Genomic DNA, 20,609 nt, shown 5'->3' on the forward strand with positions numbered 1-20,609 from the left:
TTTGGTGAGTAATGCATACCACATACCCTTAACCACAGAACAAAAGGTACACGGTAGCCCAGTGTAGGCCTAAATCCAGGCGTGGCGATTCCAGTGTCAAATTTTATTGAGTATTGTCTACTATCAGTAGACATGTTTTGTTTTCGTGAGTATTATGTAGATCAACTGAACCCCCCTAAAACCATTCAAACAAGCACCAGAGTTCTAGCATTACAACAAAACACTACTGTTGTAGACAGCTCTATAATTATCAAATTCCCATCACAGGTACACTATAAGGCTGACATGTAAAACCACTGGGGGATACCTCTGACAACAACAAGCTATCCCAGAGGGACTAGGGTGTGTAAGCCTGAGGACAGAGGAGAGATATAGTATGGTGTATTTGGAGGATAGGAGAGACAGATGTTACGGTACACATAGGCAGACGGCAGTGCATAAAAAGTGCATAATATTATATATAAACCACATTGGTTGATTGGATATTGAACTGCATACAGTGCAATGAGAACTCAAAGATTGAGTGTGTGTGTGTGTGTGTGTGTGTGTGTGTGTGTGTGTGTGTGTGTGTGTGTGTGTGTGTGTGTGTGTGTGTGTGTGTGTGTGTGTGTGTGTGTGTGTGTGTGTGTGTGTACTCTGATCTCGGCTAATATTTTCCCAGGGGCAGGGGTTGTTAGCCTGAAGGACAGCTACATGTTTTTGTAAATAGGTAGATTGTTAGATTGTTGTAAATATAGGTAGACTGCACATTACGCAGTACTGCATTTGAGGGCAAAAATGATCCCTGTGTGTGTGCATGCATGCGTGTGTGCGTTCGTGCCTGACATTTGTGGCACGCTTTTGGCTCTGTGTATCAATGTTATTCAAATTTGGTGTCAATCATAAGATGCTTAATTTTTTTGCCATCTCTTTGTGAAATTGGCCCGTCAAGCAAACTTTGGAAGCCAATTATAGCAAATTGGAAAGGAATACGAAAAACTGATATAATACATGTTCATGACATGACTCCAGAGGTAATGTGTACCAATGTGTGTGAGTTTTGGACAAAATCTGCAGGAGGAGTAGTAGCAGAAAAGTGTGTTTTGAAGAAAATGCAAAAAGGCGGAAAATCTAGTTAGGTCATCATGGCCATGACCATGGAAATGGCCATAGCCTGTATGGGGACTGGTTCAACTGCCAGTTGAACCAGTTCCCATACAGGCTATCCCTTGGATTCATAACGCAACTCCAGTTGACAACTGGAGTTGCGTTATGAATCCAAGGGAAACGGCATTGCGAGTGGCTGCGTGTACATTAAGTTTGACATTATTCGGTCCAGCGCTTTGCGAGATAGCTGGACACACAGAGAGACAGACAGAAACACACACAGCCAGGGGCTAAAAAAACATCTACTCTGTCCCCCGGCCCTGCAGAGATAAGTACTCTAACTCTACACATTCTTATACAGGTATACCTACCTACCTACTGAACAGATCACTGCAATGCACGTGAGGGCACAGATTGTGGGTTTATATAAAACCACCACTGCTAGATATCTAGCAGTCAGTGTAGCCTGTGAATCTGTGTCCAAATCTGATCTATTCACAGGCACCTCTCAGTCTTGGCTTTGAGGTCCCAGCTGTGTGTGCTACACTGGCCTCCACTGTCCCCTGACAGTGTCTGAGTCCATATACTCAACACAGGAATCTTTCACAGCCAGGAGTGAGAGACTAGACTCATCCCACTTCAGCATACCAATGACAACCATCAAATCAACATCTCACAATAAAACTCCTACTTACTAATACTCTGCCAGTTATTGTTAATAGTGCATCTACTGTATATAGTCCAGTACTAAAAAGACATTACTGTGTGTAAAAGGTTTCATTCTACTGTCTATCAGCAAATGGATTAACCTGAAGAACCAGTTGGCTAAGCCCTGCTTTTGGTCCTGCAGGAAACACTGCACGTATCAATTAAAAATACAACTTTAATTAACGCCTTTATTGTTTTTTTTCTTTTGACGTCTTATTTGATTTATTGAAAGATACGTTTCATTTGCTTTGACTGTGTGCGTTTTCATATAGGACCTTTAAAAACACCCTTCTTAAATGAAAAACCCTCCTATAACGAATGGCTTTAGGAAGCCCCCAGTGTTAGATTCTACATGGTAAAGGTTTACAAAATGGTAATTATTAATATGTCTTAATGTGGTCATTGTAATTAAGCTAGGCTGTCATATACAGAGTCTGGTATCTGGTGTATCATGTTTTTGATCTTATTGTTTTTAATGTATTATTAATCTTTAATATTGTGTTCTTTTTGTTGATCTTTTTTATGTAAAGCACTTTGGGCTGCATTTGATGTCATGAAAAGTGCTATACAAATAAAGATTATTATTATTATTATATAGTGACAGGTAATGAACTGGTGTTATAGTAGTCTAATTACCAAAATCAATGTTTACAAAACAAAATAACAATACACAAAGGGTCTTGGTGTTGGCAAACACTGTGCCATTAATCACACGCCCGTGAGCAGACACATAGACATTTGCGTGAAAACAAATAATAATTGAAGACCTTTTTCTTGTTTAGAAATGCACCAAAAGTCCAGCAAATAGACAGAGCCAGTCTTACCGTCAGTGTTGCCAAATTTCGTGAAAGAAATAAGCAACCAGGTATAGAAAAACAAGCCCAAAAGAAGCAACTTAGCACTTTAAACCTAATGCATCGGCTATTTGAAAGCCAATCTACAAGCTCACAACGCGTCGCATGAGCTTGTAGATCTACCGTTTTCTAAAACTCTTGCAATAAATTGTGAAAAATTTGAAACATTTTTACACAAATGCTCCCTGTGGCTCAAAATATTTGAGAACCACTGGAACCACACATTTGTGAAGAAATAGCCTGAATAAGCAAGTACATTTTAGAAACAAGCCTAAAAAACGCAACCCTAACAATTTTTACAAGACACTTCACAGAAAAAGAAGCAAAAAGTCGCTTATAATAAGCGGACATAGCAACACTGCTTACCGTTCCTTTAGGACATCCGTTGCCGAGGTAGAATGTAAACGTTTGCTTTCTGATTCTCAAACTCTAATATGTCTGGAGGGTTTTTATTTTTAAAGGTGTTGCCAGTCTCTTCTTCTTACTGGCAATGTTTGTCAATAATACGGCCAAAGAACCCAACGGTCAGCACGATATAAAACAATATCCTAGAAGCTTGTCTTTCTATGAGAAGAAGGATTGATCCAGGTTTTGCTGCATGAAGGGAGCGTTAATGATGAGCAGCTAAGCTACATAGCTACATACCCTCCTTAATCTATCAATGCGTGAATTAAAGACCCCCATTACAGACGGTACACCTCTGCTACTTCCATGACGGGAACATGTCGTTCAAACTATCTCGTAAACATCTCCATTTTGACTGAAAACTCAAGTTGAACGAGCTATACCACGAAGATGACAGCTCGCTTATCCAATATCCACTGCCTGAGCAGACTGTGCGATGCGTGAAAATGGCGATGCCCGGTCTAGTCCAGAATATCCCATGGCCCGGAGGAACGTCGAACTGTGATTGGCGAGGTGGTTGTCACGGAAATCACTAGTTTTACAGGATTTATTTTTAAGCAATATAGTATCTGAGTTTACACTCTGTATATACCACTCAATCAAACAAACAGACATCCTCTGGCATTGTAATGACTTGGTACACACAAAGTTTGTTACATAAGTGTACGATTATTTATGTCTAAATTATTTACTGTTTACTGTCAAGCAGTTGCCTGACAACCCAACTGGCCAATCAGAACGCGACCATACCTTGGGGTTATGGGATCTAAACTCTACCCTCCCTCCCTAGATAATGATGTCATCGCACAGATTGAAGGGGTGGTGGTGAGAGAGTTAATGTTTTTAATGAATCGAATTTAGAGCCAAGTAACTTTTTAAATGTGATAGTTCCAAGTTAATTATCTCATATATACACACACACATGCTTATGTGAGCAGAGCCATTGATTCGTTTAAATCTGTGTGGGGTAATTCTAGGATGGTTGTATTTAATGACATTTGTTGGTATTGGCAAATCAAATAGTTCCTTTTCCTGTCAGTCTCTTAATAACAAACCACACGCACAATGTCACAACCAACAACTCACCATTCAGTATGTAAAATTGGGAGGGGAAGTGAATGAGCAACACTCACCCATCGTCACTCAATACCCCAAGTAGAGCTAAATTGGGGGCCAACTGCTTAGTGGCCAACAGTAGAACTGTGGTTGGTACTGGGCCTATTCCCATGTGTTCATTTTTGAAGGTCCTATTTGTACACTCAGGGTTAAAAATCGATAAATTAGCACTGAGGACTGCTTGAAGTAGGGTGTTGCCGAAAAAGAACATTAAGGCCTCTTGCCTTTGACTTCACAGTAAGTAATGCATTATTAGCTAAACAAGATCAGACAATAAGTGGATAGGATGGGAAGGTGGGAGAATATTTTATTTATCATCATCATCATCATCATGTGGCAGGAGTGTTCGTTTTCTTTACACGTAGTCTCTCTGTGATATTCCTCCATATGCTGTGAAGGACCACTCTGGCCATGAACAAGGTGATGGTGAAGTTTCGTTTGTACCATTCCCTGGCAAGGAAATGGACAGGGAGAAAAAACAAAAGAATGAAAGCATTAAAATAAAAAAATATGGTGTTATTGAGAGTGAGACATTAATCTGCTCTTGAAGAATATGATAAACAATGGACAGAGATCGAAATATATTCAGCATTCACTTTTCTGGGAGCTCAGCTTTACATATTCACAGATAATAATTATACTGAAACTGTGACTTTGTAGACTCAGTCTGGCCAGTCCACACCAATGCAACTCCTTACAACATGCAACTACTTGCAACCATTATCCCCAATGGCAGTTGCATTGGTGTGGACTGGCCTTAAAACTGTTTTGTTGCAAGGAGTTGCGACTAGTTGCATTGGTGTGGTCTGGCCATAGAGCTTGCATGTTTTCATTTGCATAATAAAGACACCACAGAAATGCAATCTTCCTTGTAGTGTACTGTAGGGGAATCGATCCACAAAGATTAAAATTAAATTGTGAGAAGGCTCATGCATGAATAAAAATCTAATCATGTGGATCTTGAGATCCACATGGGAACGGCCTGGTTCCAGTGTGGATTTCGGAAATTCATGTGGCCAGCCTGTGACATAGATGATTGCATCTATGACGTATCTATGACGTCACCTATTTATGATGTATGACAAATATGTGTTTCAGCCCGATCGAAGCCCCATTGACTTCCATTACATAATTCAAGTTAAATATTTAAAAAGGTATCAAACATATGTGAAAAAATAATTTGTGGAGGTACTCTATCGTCCCAATGGCAGTGTGTACAAGAAATATGATCGGTGCAGTGGTTCGCAAGATTTGCTCCGGACAGACCCATAAAAAGGCTAGCCTCCAGTCCTGCAGAGCCACGCAGTAAAAACAGAAGTGAAAACTAAACTTACTTGTTATAATTTGAATGTCTTATTCTGTTAGTGTCCAGGAAGCTTTTGTAAAACACAGCCATTTCTTCACTGTTCAGTGTTCTCTTTCGTCCTGAGAGGTGGGAAGAGGCAAAGCAATTAATGAAACATTGTTTCTCGATTGTGCTTGATTTTGAGATATCAGATATTAACAGTGTGGAATATTTACGCCTCCTCACCTTGCTCATCACGCTGAAACAAGCCTTCTGTGTTCAACATAGAGGTGATATATGCATCCTTCTCCTAAAAGACCAAAACAAATGTTTTAAATACTCTTACTAGAATGTAATCACTATTAAATTAGGTATCTTTTTTTGGATTATTATAATATAGATTCTAAAATACAACTTAAGAAAACGTTATCTCTTTATGATAAATTGACAGTAAGTGATCATTTAAGAGTAAGTTTACTTGTGCCCTGCTGCCCTCTGCTGGGAAAATACCAAACTGTTTCTCATGAACAGAACAGGGACAGTCACACACAGACCAATAATACATTATTTTAATAGTTTCACGAGTTTAAAATAATAATATATCCAATGATAAGAAAGAAATATATCAATTTAAACTAGAAATGCAATTTAAACTTAATACTTCTAAATTATGCATATTTGTATTTATCCACTGTGGCTGTGTGATATTTTTATTTTTATTTGCTAATAGTGAAATGATCAACTATAAATACATGAATTGCAATGTGTAGTTTTGTTGAGACCAGACATCCATCTTTGGGGAAGTTTAAAAGTGTCCCTACTTTCGAAAGCAGTTGCTACTTAATCTACTAGATATGCAGGGGTTGAGCTAAACTAAACTAACTTTATCCTCACTCACTCAACACACCTTAACTGCCCACAGATCTAAAAATGCATCCATGAGCTTGTCTGACTCTGGGTAAGGAGGAGGACAAATCTTAACTATCCATTTAATATCTCAGGGTGAGGTAATTGGTAACTCAAAGAAGTAAAAACAGATTTTTATGTCTCCCTATACGGCACTTATGTCTTGTTTTTAAGAAATGTATATCATTTTACTCTACTGTAAGATTGGGTTTTCCTCTACAATCCCTCAAGGCCTTATTATAGGACACCTTAAAAGAACATTATGATTTACTCATAACAAAACAACAATTGAATATTTGTAAAATGGCTTTTGAAATTATATAGTATTCAAATAAGAACAGCTTTAGCACTGCCAGCTGCAACATAATCTAACCTTAAACCACCAGGGAGCGGCAGACTATGGAACAACCTCCCTGTTGACATCAGGGCCTCTCAGTATCTCCATAAAAAAAAGTTATTTTCTTTTTATTAGTTTCTTCTGTTTTATGTACTCTGTATCTTTTATTGTGTTTGTTTTGCTACTGAAGCACTTTGGAAGCCATTCATAGGGTTGCTGTATAAATAAAGATTACTTACAGACACCAAAACCAAGATAATTCTCAAGCCCATCCCACTTGCAAAAATTACTCCAAACCAACTTTTTGGTCTGGGTACCTGCCAAAGAGTCTGGAAGAATAGACCAGCCTCAACCCAAGGCACTGTTAATGCCATGTTTTTCCAACCGATCTACATGGGGAATTGAATTGCTAACCTTAGCAGTGTTGTTGCACATGTTCTACTCACTAAATTACAGGACTTTAACCCCACTGATCTACAGTACAGTACAAACCTTTCTAAATGTAATGTTCTGTTTGGTCCAGAACTCATGGTTCCAATCCTCTGTCTCCTGCCTCAAGTTTCTCAAACGTTTCTCCAACTCCGTCTCATTCTCTGGGATGCAATACACGATTGGCCGAAGGTTTGACACAAGGTCTGGCGGACCAATCCAGTCATGTGTGGAGTCAGGTGCAGGGCGGAACGTGGATCTCTGTGCAAAAAAAAGGCGGCAAGATGGATCAGACGTTGTTTGTCAGCAAGGTTTATGTTTGTCATGAGTTACTGTACGTCTAGTCTGGGAGGCATTGCGTCGGAGCTTGGACAGCAGGGGCGCGGCCACTACGTTGTGATTCAAATCAACAGCCAATGAAGAAAAGGGGGCGGGATCCACATGCACTGGGTGTTGCATCTAAATAGGATCGACGGGAAGCAATTTCCCCTTGAGAAATTGCGGCCGCCATTGTTGTGTACTGCTGTTTGCCTCTCGTCGGACTTTTTAGACGAGTTGCACAGCTCTCAGACCGGTAAGAGGCGTGTCCGCTCAGATTCTGAGCGTAAATTACATCCCGCCCACAAATACCAGGGCTCTGGCCCAGAAGTTCCTCGCCGAGCTGGCGAAAACTTCTGGGAACTCAGATTACTGTACGTCAGGTCCCTACTGACAAAGAAATGTAAATAGAAATGTAATGAACCTTGTAATGTAATAATAATGTAATAACAAAATGCAGTGAATCAGTACGGCAAACCTCGAGTGCAGTTTTTAAGTTTCAACTTGACAGATTAAGCACAGTTCACATCATACAACATCCAGTGCCACCACCATAAGAAAGCATTATTATCCAGAGTTCTCAGAAAGAGAAGCAGGAGAGCTGTTTGTGTCTCTGTGACATATCAAGTGACAGCGGGATGCCCAAGGCCATCTGGTAAGACCTAAAAGGTGCCCATTACCCTACCTTCTGCATTGATGGCACCATAGATTTAATGCACTCACTGATGAAGGCAATTAGCAAGATGAACAGACAACTACGAGGAATCACTCAACATGACAGAGGTGCCATGTCAGTAGGGCGGCAGAGTACAGTCAGCTGGAGAATCGAGGGAGTGTGACTGAGAGGGCTGTCTCTTCAGCAGACAAGATAAAATTAGGTGCTGGTAGGGCCAGGGGCTCAGCAAGGAAGAATGAAGGGAAAGGTCGCTTTACAAAAACAAAGACAACTTTATTAAGAAAAAACTAGTTAAAAGGCTAAAAACTGGCCCGGACCGCTGGCGTAGCGGTCCAAGCACCTAGGCTGCCTACAATGTAGCCTGACGGCACATCACGGGTTCGAGTCCCGATCCCGACGGCCTTTGCTGCATGTCCTATAAAAAAAAGGCATAAAAATCCCAAAAAAAAAATCTTAAAAAAAAAGAGGCTAAAAACTAAGCAAACAAAATCATAAAAAAGGAAAGCATTTTATCAGAATTAGGTGGGGAATGTGAGTCTGAAAAGGTGGGTTTTGAGGGTGGTTTTGAACTGGGCAAGGGTGGGGACAGCTTTGATGTGAGCTGGGAGTGAGTTCCAAAGGGAAGGGGCAGAAACTGAGAAAGTTCTGTCTCCCCAGATTCGTCATTTTGTCTTGGGGACATCCAAGAGGTTGGCAAGTCCAGACCTGAGGGAATGAGAGGGGCTGTGGCGTTGAAGGAGGTCAGATAGGTAGGAGGGAGCTTAGTTGTTAAGGGCCATGTAGGTGGTTAAAAGTATTTTGAAATCTAGTCTGTGTTTGAGTGGGAGCCAGTGAAGGTCGTGGAGGACTGGAGTGATGTGGTCCCTGGATTGGGTTCTGGTGAGCAGCAGAGTTTTGCATATACTGTAGTTTCTTGAGAACTTTGGGGGTGGCACCGTATTAGAAGGCTATTGCATTAGTCGAGTCGGATGTGATGAAGGCGTGAATGAGTGTCTCTGCAGCAGTGTGGGACAAAGGCGGGCAATGTTGAGGAGGTGGAAAAAGGCTTTTTTGGTGATCTGGTTGACATGGGACTTGAAGGAGAGGGTGGGATCGAGGATGACACCAAGGTTTGCGGACTTGGATGGAGGGGGTGACAATGGAGCCGTCTATGTTCGGAGAAGTTATGAGTGGAGCGGGTGAGGGCGTCTGGAGTCTCTGGACCAATAATGAGGACTTCGGATTTATTGCAGTTGAGTTTCAGGAAGTTTGTTTGCATCCAGGTTTTAATGTCAGGAAGGTGGCGAGTGTGGAGTGGGTGATAGAAGTAATGGTTTTGGAGGGGAGGTAGAGCTGAGTGTCATCAGTGTAGCAGTGAAAACAGAGGCCATGGCCGCGAAGGATCTGTCCGAGGGGGAGAATGTAGAGGATAAAAAGGAGAGGGCCAAGCACCGAGCCCTGGGGGACACCATGGGTTACAGAAGTTGTGATTGATTTGCAGTCGTTTAAGGAAATGAATTGACTTCTGTCGGAGAGGTAGGATGTGAACCAGGAGAAGGCAGTGATAAAAATCTAAATACTTATTTTCCCAATAATTGTATTTTATCTTGTCTTATGTTTTATACTCTAGTCTGTACTATGTAATGGTATCTTACTGTATATCCATGCTATGCTACTGAATTGGGGCCTGGAGTATTTATACTAAGAGTGACTCACTCACAGAAAAACAGGTAGACTTCATTTGTTCCACGTTGCCTGCCACCCTAGACCCTAGACGATGCATAGATCTACTGACGATGCAATTGCCTTCACACTGCTCTTTCTCACCTGGAGGGGAGTAACTGTTGTGTGCGAATGTGGACCAAAATAAAGCTCAGTGTTCAACACAATAGGTATGGATAGTCAGGGATCCGGCCCTGCATGCAAACATGTGCAACTGGATACTGGACTTCCTGTCATGCTGGTTCTCTTTCCCCTGGAGAAGGCACTCAAAACAGTATAGGGCCATGGCCCATGATGCAGGTTGATGCCAATGCATTCAGTCTCTTTGCAGTGACCTTTGTTGAAGGTGATCAAGAAAGCCAGCATGACAGGACCCAGGCTGGCAGCTCAGTCCTGGTGATGTGTTTTGCTGTTTTAACCACCCTCTGAAGAGCCTTGGCTATGCCGTTACCAACTACCAAGAAGTTAGCTATTGTCTCGCCATCTTAACAACTGTGCCAACATGATGTGACCAGCTCAGGTCCTCACTGATGTGAACCCAGAGGAACCTGAAACCGTTTACGTTCCCTGTTAATGTGAATGAGGGCAAGTACTCCCTGTGGATGGGAGTGGATGGTGCAGACAGGCCCCCTGGTGGCCATAATCTAGGTCAATAATGGCATGTTTATGCAAAATGTACCAATTTTATGCTAACTGAAAGGGGGGAAAGTAGCCTGTTCAAAGCCCAGACCCATGGGAAATATTTGTGCCAGGTTTGGATGAAAATGCACATCTGTGTGTGCTGTGGGCTCCCTAATTCTAGATACAAGATTAGATCAAATAAGATTGTGTATCTGGCAACCCCCTGTGGGATGATTTGGTAGCACAAGGTTCAAATTATTAATCCATTGTTCACAACTTTAGCTTTTCAAATACTCTGTTACAAAATGTTTTGGACATCATTGAATACTTTATTGACAGTATGACAGAGGTGCAGTTATACATATCATCACGTGGTGTAACCTATTGTAGGGCAGGGGAGAGGCTCCACCAGCACCCGAAGAACATGTTTTTTTAACCTGTTTTTTAGGACCCTAATGGTGTCTAGTTAAGATTTCTTCTTGTTGCCCTGTCAACTAATGTTCCAAACCCTTTCTTACACCTATCCCCAAGGGACATTAGTTGACCTGAGCAACAAGAATAAATTACTAAAACATGTTTTGTGCTCTGGACCAGGGCTAGCAGAGGTTCTGCCCTGATGTGCCTTCGGCCTTGCGGAGACAAAAATAGCTGGCTTATTGTATTCTATAACGATAGAAAGCAATAAATGAACAGTCATCTTTTAATTATTATCATTACAAACTAATAAAATAACCCTTGATGTAAAAAAAAACTAAGTTGTCCTTTAATTGCAATGTGTACCTGTTCTAATGCAGACTCATAAAAATAAGGCAACATAAACACATAAGAATTGAATAAGTGTGGAAAAACTCATTGGTTTGTGATCAGATTGACTGCTTAATGAACAATTAATGAAGCCTGGCTAACTTCACAGCTACATTTCCATGGTAACTAATGTGGCATTGCTTTCATGTAACCGAGTCATGGATAATCCAAGATAAATTCATCCAGGATAGTTCTTAAATCCCGGGCAAATCTGCTATCTCGGTTTCGTGAAACAGGCCCCTGGCCGAATTGTTAATGAGTGGCCATTAAAAACCAGTTTAGCCGTCAAACCGGTTCTGGCCCGGTCAACGTTAGACTCCACCAAACGCCACTGCCCCTGGGCAACAAGAAGAAATCTTAATTAGACACCATTGGGTCCTAAACAACAGGTTACAAAACACGTGTTCTTCTGGAGGCTCTCCCGTGCCCTGTAAAGCAGCTTATCATATGTAAACAGACTCTGCAGACTGAAGGCACTGACAGCACTTTGGAATTCAACACGACACCATGGCAGACAGGTGAGGTAGCTAACTAACTGGGCAATATAACATTGATTTTAACGTATTTTAATGCCAGGCATTGTTGGTGGTTCTTTTAGGACTTGAAACGACTCAACCTGCTCTATGTGTTCATTAGTATTAGTTAATGTGTGAGTGTGAGCAGCTCTACAAGGAAAGATATTAGAGAAGTTTGTTTTGTTTAGAGCTGGTTGTAGTTCGGGTATTTTAGGCATGCGACACCGTCGTATGGCAAGGTATAACCGGGTTTATGAATAAAAGGTAAATACTTAGATTTTGATTATTACAAAACACTTACCACTTCAGCCATTTGAAAATAGCAGATATAAGCTCACAATGCGTCACGATATGCGACGCATTGTGAGCTTGTAGCTCGGCTATTATCAGAAGACACTAAGAACTTGTGAAACGGGACATTTCTGCATAATAAGTACTTTTACTTTTGGTACTGTAAGTATATTTTGATGCCGATACTTTTGTACTTTTACTCATGTACATTTTGAATACGGGGCTGTAACAGATTATATCTACATTGCATTATTGATACTTTTACTTGTGAGTACTTCTTCCATCACTGCACGAAATAACTAACGGTTAGTGATTTAGTGAGTCGTGTTTACTGTATAATACTAATACCAATCACTAACCTAGCTCACTAACCTTTGGTGCTCCTGCGGTCTGCTGTTGGGAGCTGCACTGACGGCTGATGAGTGCTGATAACAAGCAGCCGTGTGATCCACCACCAGGACAGTAGGACTTTAGTAAAAAACATACCGCTGTTCTACCAGGCATTGTAAATAAATCGATTATTCTAAAAACGGTATGTCTTGTTTGGATACACCGGGGGTGTCGGTGGTGTCCTTCTTCAAGGCGTGTTGTCACGTGACTCCACGCATAAAATGTTGAACGACCAAAAGAAAAGAAAACTATCTTGTAATTATTATTACATTAATCATCTTCCGCGATCGATGGTACACTGCAGTTGTAGATACAATATGTCCCCATTAACCCGTTCCTATAAATGTTGTTCGTGTTATCAACTGCTTCACTTGTTCGCTTTAAAAGACAGTGTAGATTGTAGCAATCAGTGTTGCCAGATTGTGTGAGAGAAATAAGCAACCAGGTATGTGAAAACAAGCCCAAAAGAAGCGATATAAGATAAACATTGTCTGACATTTTTTAATATTTAATGATATGATATACTACATTTAATAAATGTAGTATATCATTTTAACAACACAAATCTTATGGGGATCCCTGGCTCAAATTATTTTCAGATGGGGGGTTCGGATAATTAAAATTTTAATTTGGGGGTCCTTAAACCACTGGTTTAAACAACATTAGGAAACAAGCCAAAATAAGCAACTTCACTTAGAAACAACCCCCCAAAAAACGCAACTCGGAACTACCAATATTTACAAGCAGAAAAACAAGCCCAAAGTCGCTTATAATAAGCAGACCTGGCAACGCTGGTGGCAATTCCCGTATCATCCAGAACTGGGGCGGGCGGGGCTTTGGAAACTCTGTGTTAATTTGATCCTATGACAAAGCCCGTAGAAACTCCGTGTTAGTTTATAGATAACGTAAAGTGCTCCTTTAGCACAGTGAGAACTGTAGCCTAGAGGCTAATGTTTAGCTTGAGTCTCTGAGGTGAGCGTCTCTCAACAACAATCCAAATGGCTGTGCGCTGGTTATGCAGGTAAAACAATTACGTCTTTATGATATATACATACACAGGTCTTACGTTTTTAACAAGTTGGGGATGTGGAAAATAAATATTGTACTGGTGATGATCAGACACAGCAGGTCATATTTGTGTTCTCATCAGTTAGCTGAGCTAACAGCTGGAATAATAACGTTAAGCCAATACAACAACCCACTAGAACTGGACCGTGTGGGTGTTAAAGAGGCTCTTTTCGTGTTTGTTTCGGTCCAACGGTTTAATGTTTAGTCGTAAATGTGGCTTGTCGGCAGTGTTGCCATGTCCGCTTACTATAAGCGACTTTGGGCTTGTTTTTCTGTGAAGTTGCTTGAAAATATTGGTGGTTGCGGTATTGGGCTTGTTTAATAAAGTGTAAAGTGTAGTTGCTTATTTTAAGCTTGTTTCCTAATGTTGTGTAAACCAGTGGACATTTTCATGTCAAGGACCCCCAAATGTATTTGTATTTGTGCCAGGGACCCCCATTCAAGATTTGTGTTGTTAAAATGTTTCAAAAATATTCCAAATTGTCTTCTAGATTTTTTTTTTGAAAATATCAGATCTACGAGCTTGCCGATCTGCTATTTTCAATTAGCAAGGGCTCATGTAGCCTATAGTTGCCTCTTTTGGGCTTGTTTTCATAGACCTGGTTGCTTATTTCTCTCGCAAAATCTGGCAACACTGGTAGCTCGTCGTTAAACGTTAGTTGTTCTCGTGAAGTTTCCCACCCGACCGTTGGGAGCAGACTCAGTAGAACCAGCCCAGTGGGTCCGTGGGAGGGAGGGAGGGGTCCGCATCCATTCAGAACAGAACACACTTGGACCTGTACTGTCTGAAACGCACATACACACACACACCCACACCCACGGATCGAGCTGCTGGAACTGTGTTGTCCATCTGATGTGGTGGCTTCATGTCTCTATAGGTACCCGGTCTCTGTCTGATGGAAACACTCCTCTGTAGAGATGTGCGCGAATGTCTTTGGAGTTTTGAAAAGGTGAGAAATAATATGGTGATGCGCGTTTTGGGGAAGGAAGGCGGTGTCGCTTGTTGTTACTGTACACACACAGCAACCTAGCAACTGATCTCTCTCACACACACACACACACACACACACACACACACACACACACACACACACACACACACACAGACACACAGACAGAGAGAGATGGCATGTACAGTACAGTTAGTACGTGAGGTTTAATGGTATGTCGCTACTGTACTGTATGAGATGTGGGTGTGATTGTGTTTATGGTGGTTGCTCTCATCTCATCTTCATATTGTAGATAGATTGATAGAACCAGCCTCGTAACATCTGCCACGATGACATAATGCCGCAACGCTGTCTATGCGCGATGGTGAGGTTTGGTTTGGAAAACAGGTTTTTAAATAGATCCAGGTATTCCTTTCATTTTTACTCAAGGATCATCATCGTATATTTGTGCAGTGTGTGACTCACGCATGGAAGTAACACCCGCCCAATCCCTCTGGGCTACATCATCACACTGCCTGGTGCAGGTCATGGTTTTTGGCTCTTTATGAGCATCAAGGGTCACAATTAAGAGATGAGTAGATTGTCTGTCTGGCCAGAGGATTTGTCTACTTCTAGATTTTTGAACACCTTAACGTAGTGTTGTCTGAACCAGATTTAACCACCTCACTCTAGAGATGCACACCCCTCTCCCTGTTACATAATGTACTTTAGGCAGGGAATGTTGATGCATAATACATTCAATTCTTATAAACGGTATTGATCCTATCAATGAATACAAATGGCTTATTCTGGGGTCACTGGTGACAGATTATAAATATGCAACGGTCACATCATCCGTAGCCACTTGCTGTTCTCTTGTCTGATGACTGTCTTGTGATGCTAACTCTCATCTGACAACTGTTCTGCAGAAAGGAGAGGGAAAAACAACCACTCTCCTCAGTTTTATCATTCAACCCACGGCTATAGTAAATGTGCTTTAATTTATTTGTGTGTGCGCACATGTGTTTCTTCCATAGATTTTCCGCTCCGAGTAGTGTTGTTTTCCAAAAAGCTGTGATATTGAGATCTATAGGTTGTTCTAATAAAATAAATAAACCTAGCAACATTCCTGGTGGATAAACTACAGCACAGGTGAGGATTAGAATGCACAATCGGCTCAAAAAACGTTTTACTAAGCACAGAGCATACGCCACCTCTTAACGGCATTGGGGTCGTCAAATGGCTACCTAGTCACTCAGTCACAATTAATGTCTTCATGTGTAGAATTTCAGCCTACTGTACACACAACCATGGGTCATTGACTGTGCTTCTTAGAAGGGCTGGGAAATATATAGATATATGAGACTTAGATATCTTCTATTGATTTTTTTATATCGTGATAATGGCATAAGTGTTGTCCTGGTTTTAAGCATTCTTTTATACTTAAAATTTGTTAGGGTAAAGGTTAAATATAGCCAATCTCCAAGCAATTTAGCTGATTTTCACAGTTTTTGAACGTTAAAAAAAACAAGATATTATCATCACAATATTGATATCGAGGTTTACAATGTATTTGTTCAAAATATTCCGTTTCATTTTGTCCATATCTCCCAGCCTTACTTCTTACAACCTGTCCCTTTAAATACCAGAGAATATCACTGTACAGCAAAGCAGAGAGCTTGCCTTTCACATTAGCTTGCCAAGCACATTAACATTTTGAGAGTCCCCATCATTTAGCCAGAGAAAGTAGAACTGGTCTCTTGTCACTGGTTCAACTGAGTATTTTGTCTCTTAGCAAGTAGTGATGAATTGGAAATGGAGTTCATTGCTTGAGGCAAATTTGATGCATTTTAAATTAGGTTATTAGACTATCTTTTGAAACTGGTAATGTGATTAGGCTTGAGTTGGAATATGTTCTTGTTTTCACTGGGTGGGTGGTATCTTGTATTTCGGCTGGTCAGCTTGAAATGTCTTGTCAGCATGTCAGTTACAGATAGATGGATGAGACCGACCAATATTTTGTTCTGGCTGATATATCGGCCATTATTTGGCTGCTTTGACATATGCAGCTGATGTGTCCAATTTTTAAGCACTTTCAACCTGGCGTCCCTATTTTAGGCATGTCATACATAGAATATATTTTGAATATGGCTTAAGTGGTTAAATAAAGTGAAATTCATGTTATTTGTGGGTGACAGGGTTTTTTTGTTTTTGTTTTATACAACATTTCAGTCAAAACACCGGTAATCTGTGGTCTAGGACTCTCCTAAATCTAGATAGTAATCTAGACGATCCTCAAATGCCGCTCAGAAAATAATCACGTGCCGCTTAGAAAATAATCAGCATTGAAAATGATCACCACTACTAACTGTCTACACATAATCAGTAATGAATGTAAATCTTTACATCATGTAGCCATTTCATCTTCGCCTAACAGTGTTCGATTAAGACAGATTGTGTGTTAACTGTAGAGTCACATGTACAAACTGCTTAGTCGCACGATGGCTGTTGAAACGGGTCTAAAATCCTGAAATCCTCCCCTGTGTAGTTTATTCTAATTAGTTTAGCCTGTTTGTAGGGCATGCTTTAATGAGTGGCTTGAGTGGGTGGATTTTCTCCCCATGTAAGATAGGTTGTCTTTGAACAAGTTTGTTAGCTTTCACTGTAGTCTAACCACAGATGAGGGCAGACCAATTGGTTCAACAAAAGACTGCTGCTTTGATTCATTTTTCTTCTCAAGAAGTTCCATCCAGTTCAGCCACTGTGCTCTGTACGTGACGTCCTCTCTGCCATACAGTGTGTCTGTACTGTGAAACAGTGTAAATTATCAATATTGCATCTGCACCAGTGTCACCAAGTCTAATTGCTGTGCATTGATTATTCTCTGTGATTAAAGTCATTCTGATTCTACAGCTGGTGTGTCACACAGTTTGACCTGCAGGCTATAAGCCAGCACAGCCTCACTAATACAAACATGGCCAGCAGGAGAACTAGGCGACAGTTTTGTGCCTTCATGTATGCTAATGTGTGAATGGTTGAAAATCTAATATTTTAGTGAAACTGTTATTGCATCCCATCGGGCGCTGATGTAATCAGGGTGGGGAATTCACACCAGCCTATACACTGCTAAATCTTGTGGCTGGAAAATTGATCTATTCTGCCAACCGTTTTGGATGGCACACATCCATTATTTGGAGGTCCTGTATTTTCTAAAACCCCAGCTGGTAAAATAGATAGAGTAGCTGCTGAATTGTTGTAGGATGAATCAGCTAAGTCTGCATCTGAGCTCTCAGTGTGCTTTTTGCTAAAATGAGGATCTGCTCCGAGTTGTTGTTTATTGTACTGACATCCTTTGTGCTGCTGTGCTTCCTTGTCCCTCCAGCCTGTTTGGGAAGCCCTTTGATGGGGGGAAGAGGATGGACCATGGCGGCCCGCAGCAGCACGAACAGCAGCAGCATCAGCAGCCACATCCAATGCATATGGGGCAGTACCACCAAGCGGGCTACCAGCCCCAGCACCCGGCCATGATGCGACTTTACGAGATCCAGCGGGAGGTGGCTTCTCTCGGGCCTCAGGTCTGTACGTTCAGCGGCCTGCAGAACGACCGCGACTACAAGCGCCTGGAGCGCGAGCTGACGAGGTTGCTCCTGGAGGTCGACCAAGTGGACACGGAGGGCCGAGGCGATCTGCAGGGAGCACGCAAGCGGGCTGCCCAGGAGGTGGAGGGCTTGCTTCGATACCTGGAGGAGAATGCCACCCACCCATCACGCCTGGCCATCGAGGAGCTGAGTCAGAACGCACGCCAGATAATCGACGACGGGGTAGTGGCACCACAGCGAGCTGGAGGGGTGGCGGAGATCAGTGATGACCTGGTGGACTCACTGCAGGGGATTATATTGAAGCTGACCCAGGTCAAGACCGAAGGGAGGGTCCCACTGCGCAAAGCTCGCTATCGGGCGCTGACCCGGCTCTGTGCCGTCCAGGACATCATCGAGGGGCGAACGCGGCAGCAGACCCTCTCCCTGCCCCTGTCTGGAGATACACATGAGGCCGTGCACTGTATCAACCAGGTCAAAACATGGTTTCTTTGTCTGGAGACTGGGTGTCGGTGGGGAACATAAGGCAAAAAGGCTCCAGAGGAATTTAAACTTATGCTACCTATCCACCTTGGAGCCTCTTTGTCAGCTTTTATACTGTCTAATGGGAGTGGACTATCCACTTTGTCTTGTGTGTGTATATATAAAAAAATACAACACGGTACTGTAACTATATACTATACTCTGCTATTCATAAACTAAATATAATCTCCACTCATCCTATCCTACACAGGTGATGGTTCAGGTGAGCGGTGCACGGAGCCAGCTGGTATCCCTGCTGATGGGTCTGAGTGGGAGAGACAGCTGTGCCCACGTGTCACGCATACTGACGGAGCTCCTGGTGGAGTTGGATGCCCTGGACGTTTCCGGGAACGCGGCGATCCGAAATTACCGGAAGCAGGTAGTGGAGGAAATCAACAGCCTCCTCAAACATCTGGACCTGGAGGGAGAGGGGGATGACACACGCAGGTGGGTCTCTACCAAGGAGAGTTCCGAATTTAGTTAACACCTGAAGTACATACTGTAGTATAGATAGTTTGTTTTCACGTAACATTCCAGCCTTTTGTTTGGATGTTGTTGACAAGGGTTTTCACACACTTTGCTGATCCTTGGATCTTGTTTGAAACTGAGTGACAGAAATCATGTGTGTGTGTGTGTCATCAAGGTACGACCTGGCTCAGAATGACTCCATCCGTGAGATCGAGGCTGTGCGCAACCACGTCGCCCACCTTAGGATGGAGGTCCTAAGGCACTGCGGGACCGGTGATTTCTTCTGTCCCAAAGCCGAGCTCCAGAGCCTGCTCACCCACCTGGACCAGGTGGATACAGCCAAGAACCCCTGCATCCGCGAGGCCAGGCGCCGAGCTGTATTGGAGGTCCAAGCCATCATCACCTTCCTGGACCTCCGCGAGGCATTGCTAACCCGCAGGCAACCAAGCCCCACGGAGCTCCCCTCATACCGGGCCGTGTGGCGGGTGCTGGGCAGCCTGTCAGACCTCCAGGCTCAAGTCTTGGGATTCGATGGCAAGCGGGACAAGAGCTACATGATGCTGGAAGAGATGCTGACCAAACAGCTGCTGGCACTGGATGCAGTGGATCCGCAAGGAGATGAGCCCACCAAGGCTGCACGGAAGCAGGCAGTGAAATTTGCCCAAAACATTCTTAGCTACTTGGACATGAAGACAGATCAGTGGGAGTACTGAACATGGGACGTTATAAAGTTTTAACATTGGTCACTGAAGAGGGCAGTACCTATTTATAAGGACATTGGTAATCTAAGTAACTCCTGCTTTTGTCGGAGGCTTTCAGAAGTTTCATGTTGATCACCGAAATGAGGAGTACTGTTCTGGGTTGCAGGAGCCATCTTGGCAAAATAAAACGCTGGATCGTCAGGAGTTTATAATGGAGTTTTTATATATATATATATATATATATATATATATATATATATATATATATAAATAATATGCTTCATATTATCACTCTGCACGGGTTGTTTCTGTAAATATAGATTTAAAAAATCCCAGAATGCACTGCAGCAGCGCTTTTCATCTTCCTTGGTGGTTGTTTGTAGCTGACACCCCCCACCCTACCCTGCAAAGACGTCATAAATGTTCTTTGTAACATTTTTGTGTGCTTTTTGAACAGGTTTACTCAGAATAGTTTTTTGGAAACTCTTGAAGTATGTGAGTTTGTTGCCATTGTCACGTCATTGTCTTGGTGTGTGTGTGGTTGAAAAGCCTGCTGCCAAACCACTAAGCATTCAATCCGTTTCACATCTCCTTCAGACACCAGTTGATGTTGATAACTTAACGCAATAGTGATTGCGTGTTGATGGCACCTGTCTGGTAGCCAACACATAAAAATCCTCAGTGTGAATTTAACTGAGAGTGTACAAATGGATTTTACAGTGCAGTTACTTTTCAGCTATCATTTTCTAGTGAAGTCAGTTAACGTTGTTAAATACAAAAGTTTAAGAAGAGAATGATGCACTTTTGCATTGTTAAAGGTTTCATGACGTTCAGTTTTACCACACATTAAAAGTCTTTGTCATGGTCCTTCAAACGTGTATAG

The 20,609-nt window shown here is 42.1% G+C and overlaps 3 protein-coding genes across 9 annotated transcripts in view; 1 reads left to right on the forward strand and 2 right to left on the reverse strand.

The window, feature by feature from the left end:
- Positions 1–3,482, reverse strand: part of klc1a (kinesin light chain 1a) — a 52,756-nt gene extending 49,274 nt beyond the window's left edge. For all 5 annotated transcript variants that reach the window (XR_013932158.1, XM_080414718.1, XM_080414719.1 and 2 more), the window contains exon 1: positions 3,015–3,482. The gene's annotated coding sequence lies outside the window, so the exon portion shown is untranslated. The remainder of the gene's footprint in view (positions 1–3,014) is intronic.
- Positions 3,483–4,471: 989 nt separating this feature from the next.
- Positions 4,472–12,754, reverse strand: coa8 (cytochrome c oxidase assembly factor 8). Its single transcript, XM_080414815.1, has 5 exons — positions 12,425–12,754; positions 7,190–7,387; positions 5,701–5,764; positions 5,504–5,594; positions 4,472–4,619 (listed from the first exon to the last, which is right to left on the reverse strand). The coding sequence occupies exons 1-5, from the start codon at positions 12,554–12,556 to the stop codon at positions 4,499–4,501; spliced, it is 606 nt and encodes a 201-aa protein (XP_080270941.1). The 5' UTR covers positions 12,557–12,754; the 3' UTR covers positions 4,472–4,498.
- Positions 11,714–19,966, forward strand: bag5 (BCL2 associated athanogene 5). Of its 3 annotated transcripts, XM_080414801.1 has the most exons (5): positions 13,226–13,463; positions 14,389–14,460; positions 17,822–18,509; positions 18,769–19,004; positions 19,201–19,966. In XM_080414801.1, exons 2-5 carry the CDS (start codon positions 14,429–14,431, stop codon positions 19,736–19,738), a joined length of 1,494 nt encoding a protein of 497 aa, XP_080270927.1. In that variant the 5' UTR covers positions 13,226–13,463; positions 14,389–14,428; the 3' UTR covers positions 19,739–19,966. The 3 variants fall into 3 exon arrangements, with proteins under 3 accessions (XP_080270929.1, XP_080270927.1, XP_080270928.1); XM_080414803.1 differs by lacking the exons at positions 13,226–13,463; positions 14,389–14,460 and adding an exon at positions 11,714–11,764; XM_080414802.1 differs by lacking the exon at positions 14,389–14,460 and having other exon boundaries at positions 13,227–13,463.
- Positions 19,967–20,609: the final 643 nt, after the last annotated feature.

The sequence above is a fragment of the Gymnoscopelus braueri genome, assembly GCF_963280865.1.
Source record: "Gymnoscopelus braueri genome assembly, chromosome: 19".
Lineage (NCBI taxonomy): Eukaryota > Metazoa > Chordata > Actinopteri > Myctophiformes > Myctophidae > Gymnoscopelus > Gymnoscopelus braueri.

Coding starts and splice junctions, on each gene's coding strand:
- coa8 (XM_080414815.1), bottom strand. CDS start 12,556: ATGCCTGGTAGAACAGCGGTATGTTTTTTACTAAAGTCCTACTGTCCT. Junction 7,388..12,424: donor AGACCGCAGGAGCACCAAAG/GTTAGTGAGCTA, acceptor TTTTTTGCACAG/AGATCCACGTTCCGCCCTGC. Junction 5,765..7,189: donor AGAACATTACATTTAGAAAG/GTTTGTACTGTA, acceptor TTGGTCTTTTAG/GAGAAGGATGCATATATCAC.
- bag5 (XM_080414801.1), top strand. CDS start 14,429: ATGTGCGCGAATGTCTTTGGAGTTTTGAAAAG. Junction 18,510..18,768: donor CCGTGCACTGTATCAACCAG/GTCAAAACATGG, acceptor TATCCTACACAG/GTGATGGTTCAGGTGAGCGG. Junction 19,005..19,200: donor GAGGGGGATGACACACGCAG/GTGGGTCTCTAC, acceptor TGTGTCATCAAG/GTACGACCTGGCTCAGAATG.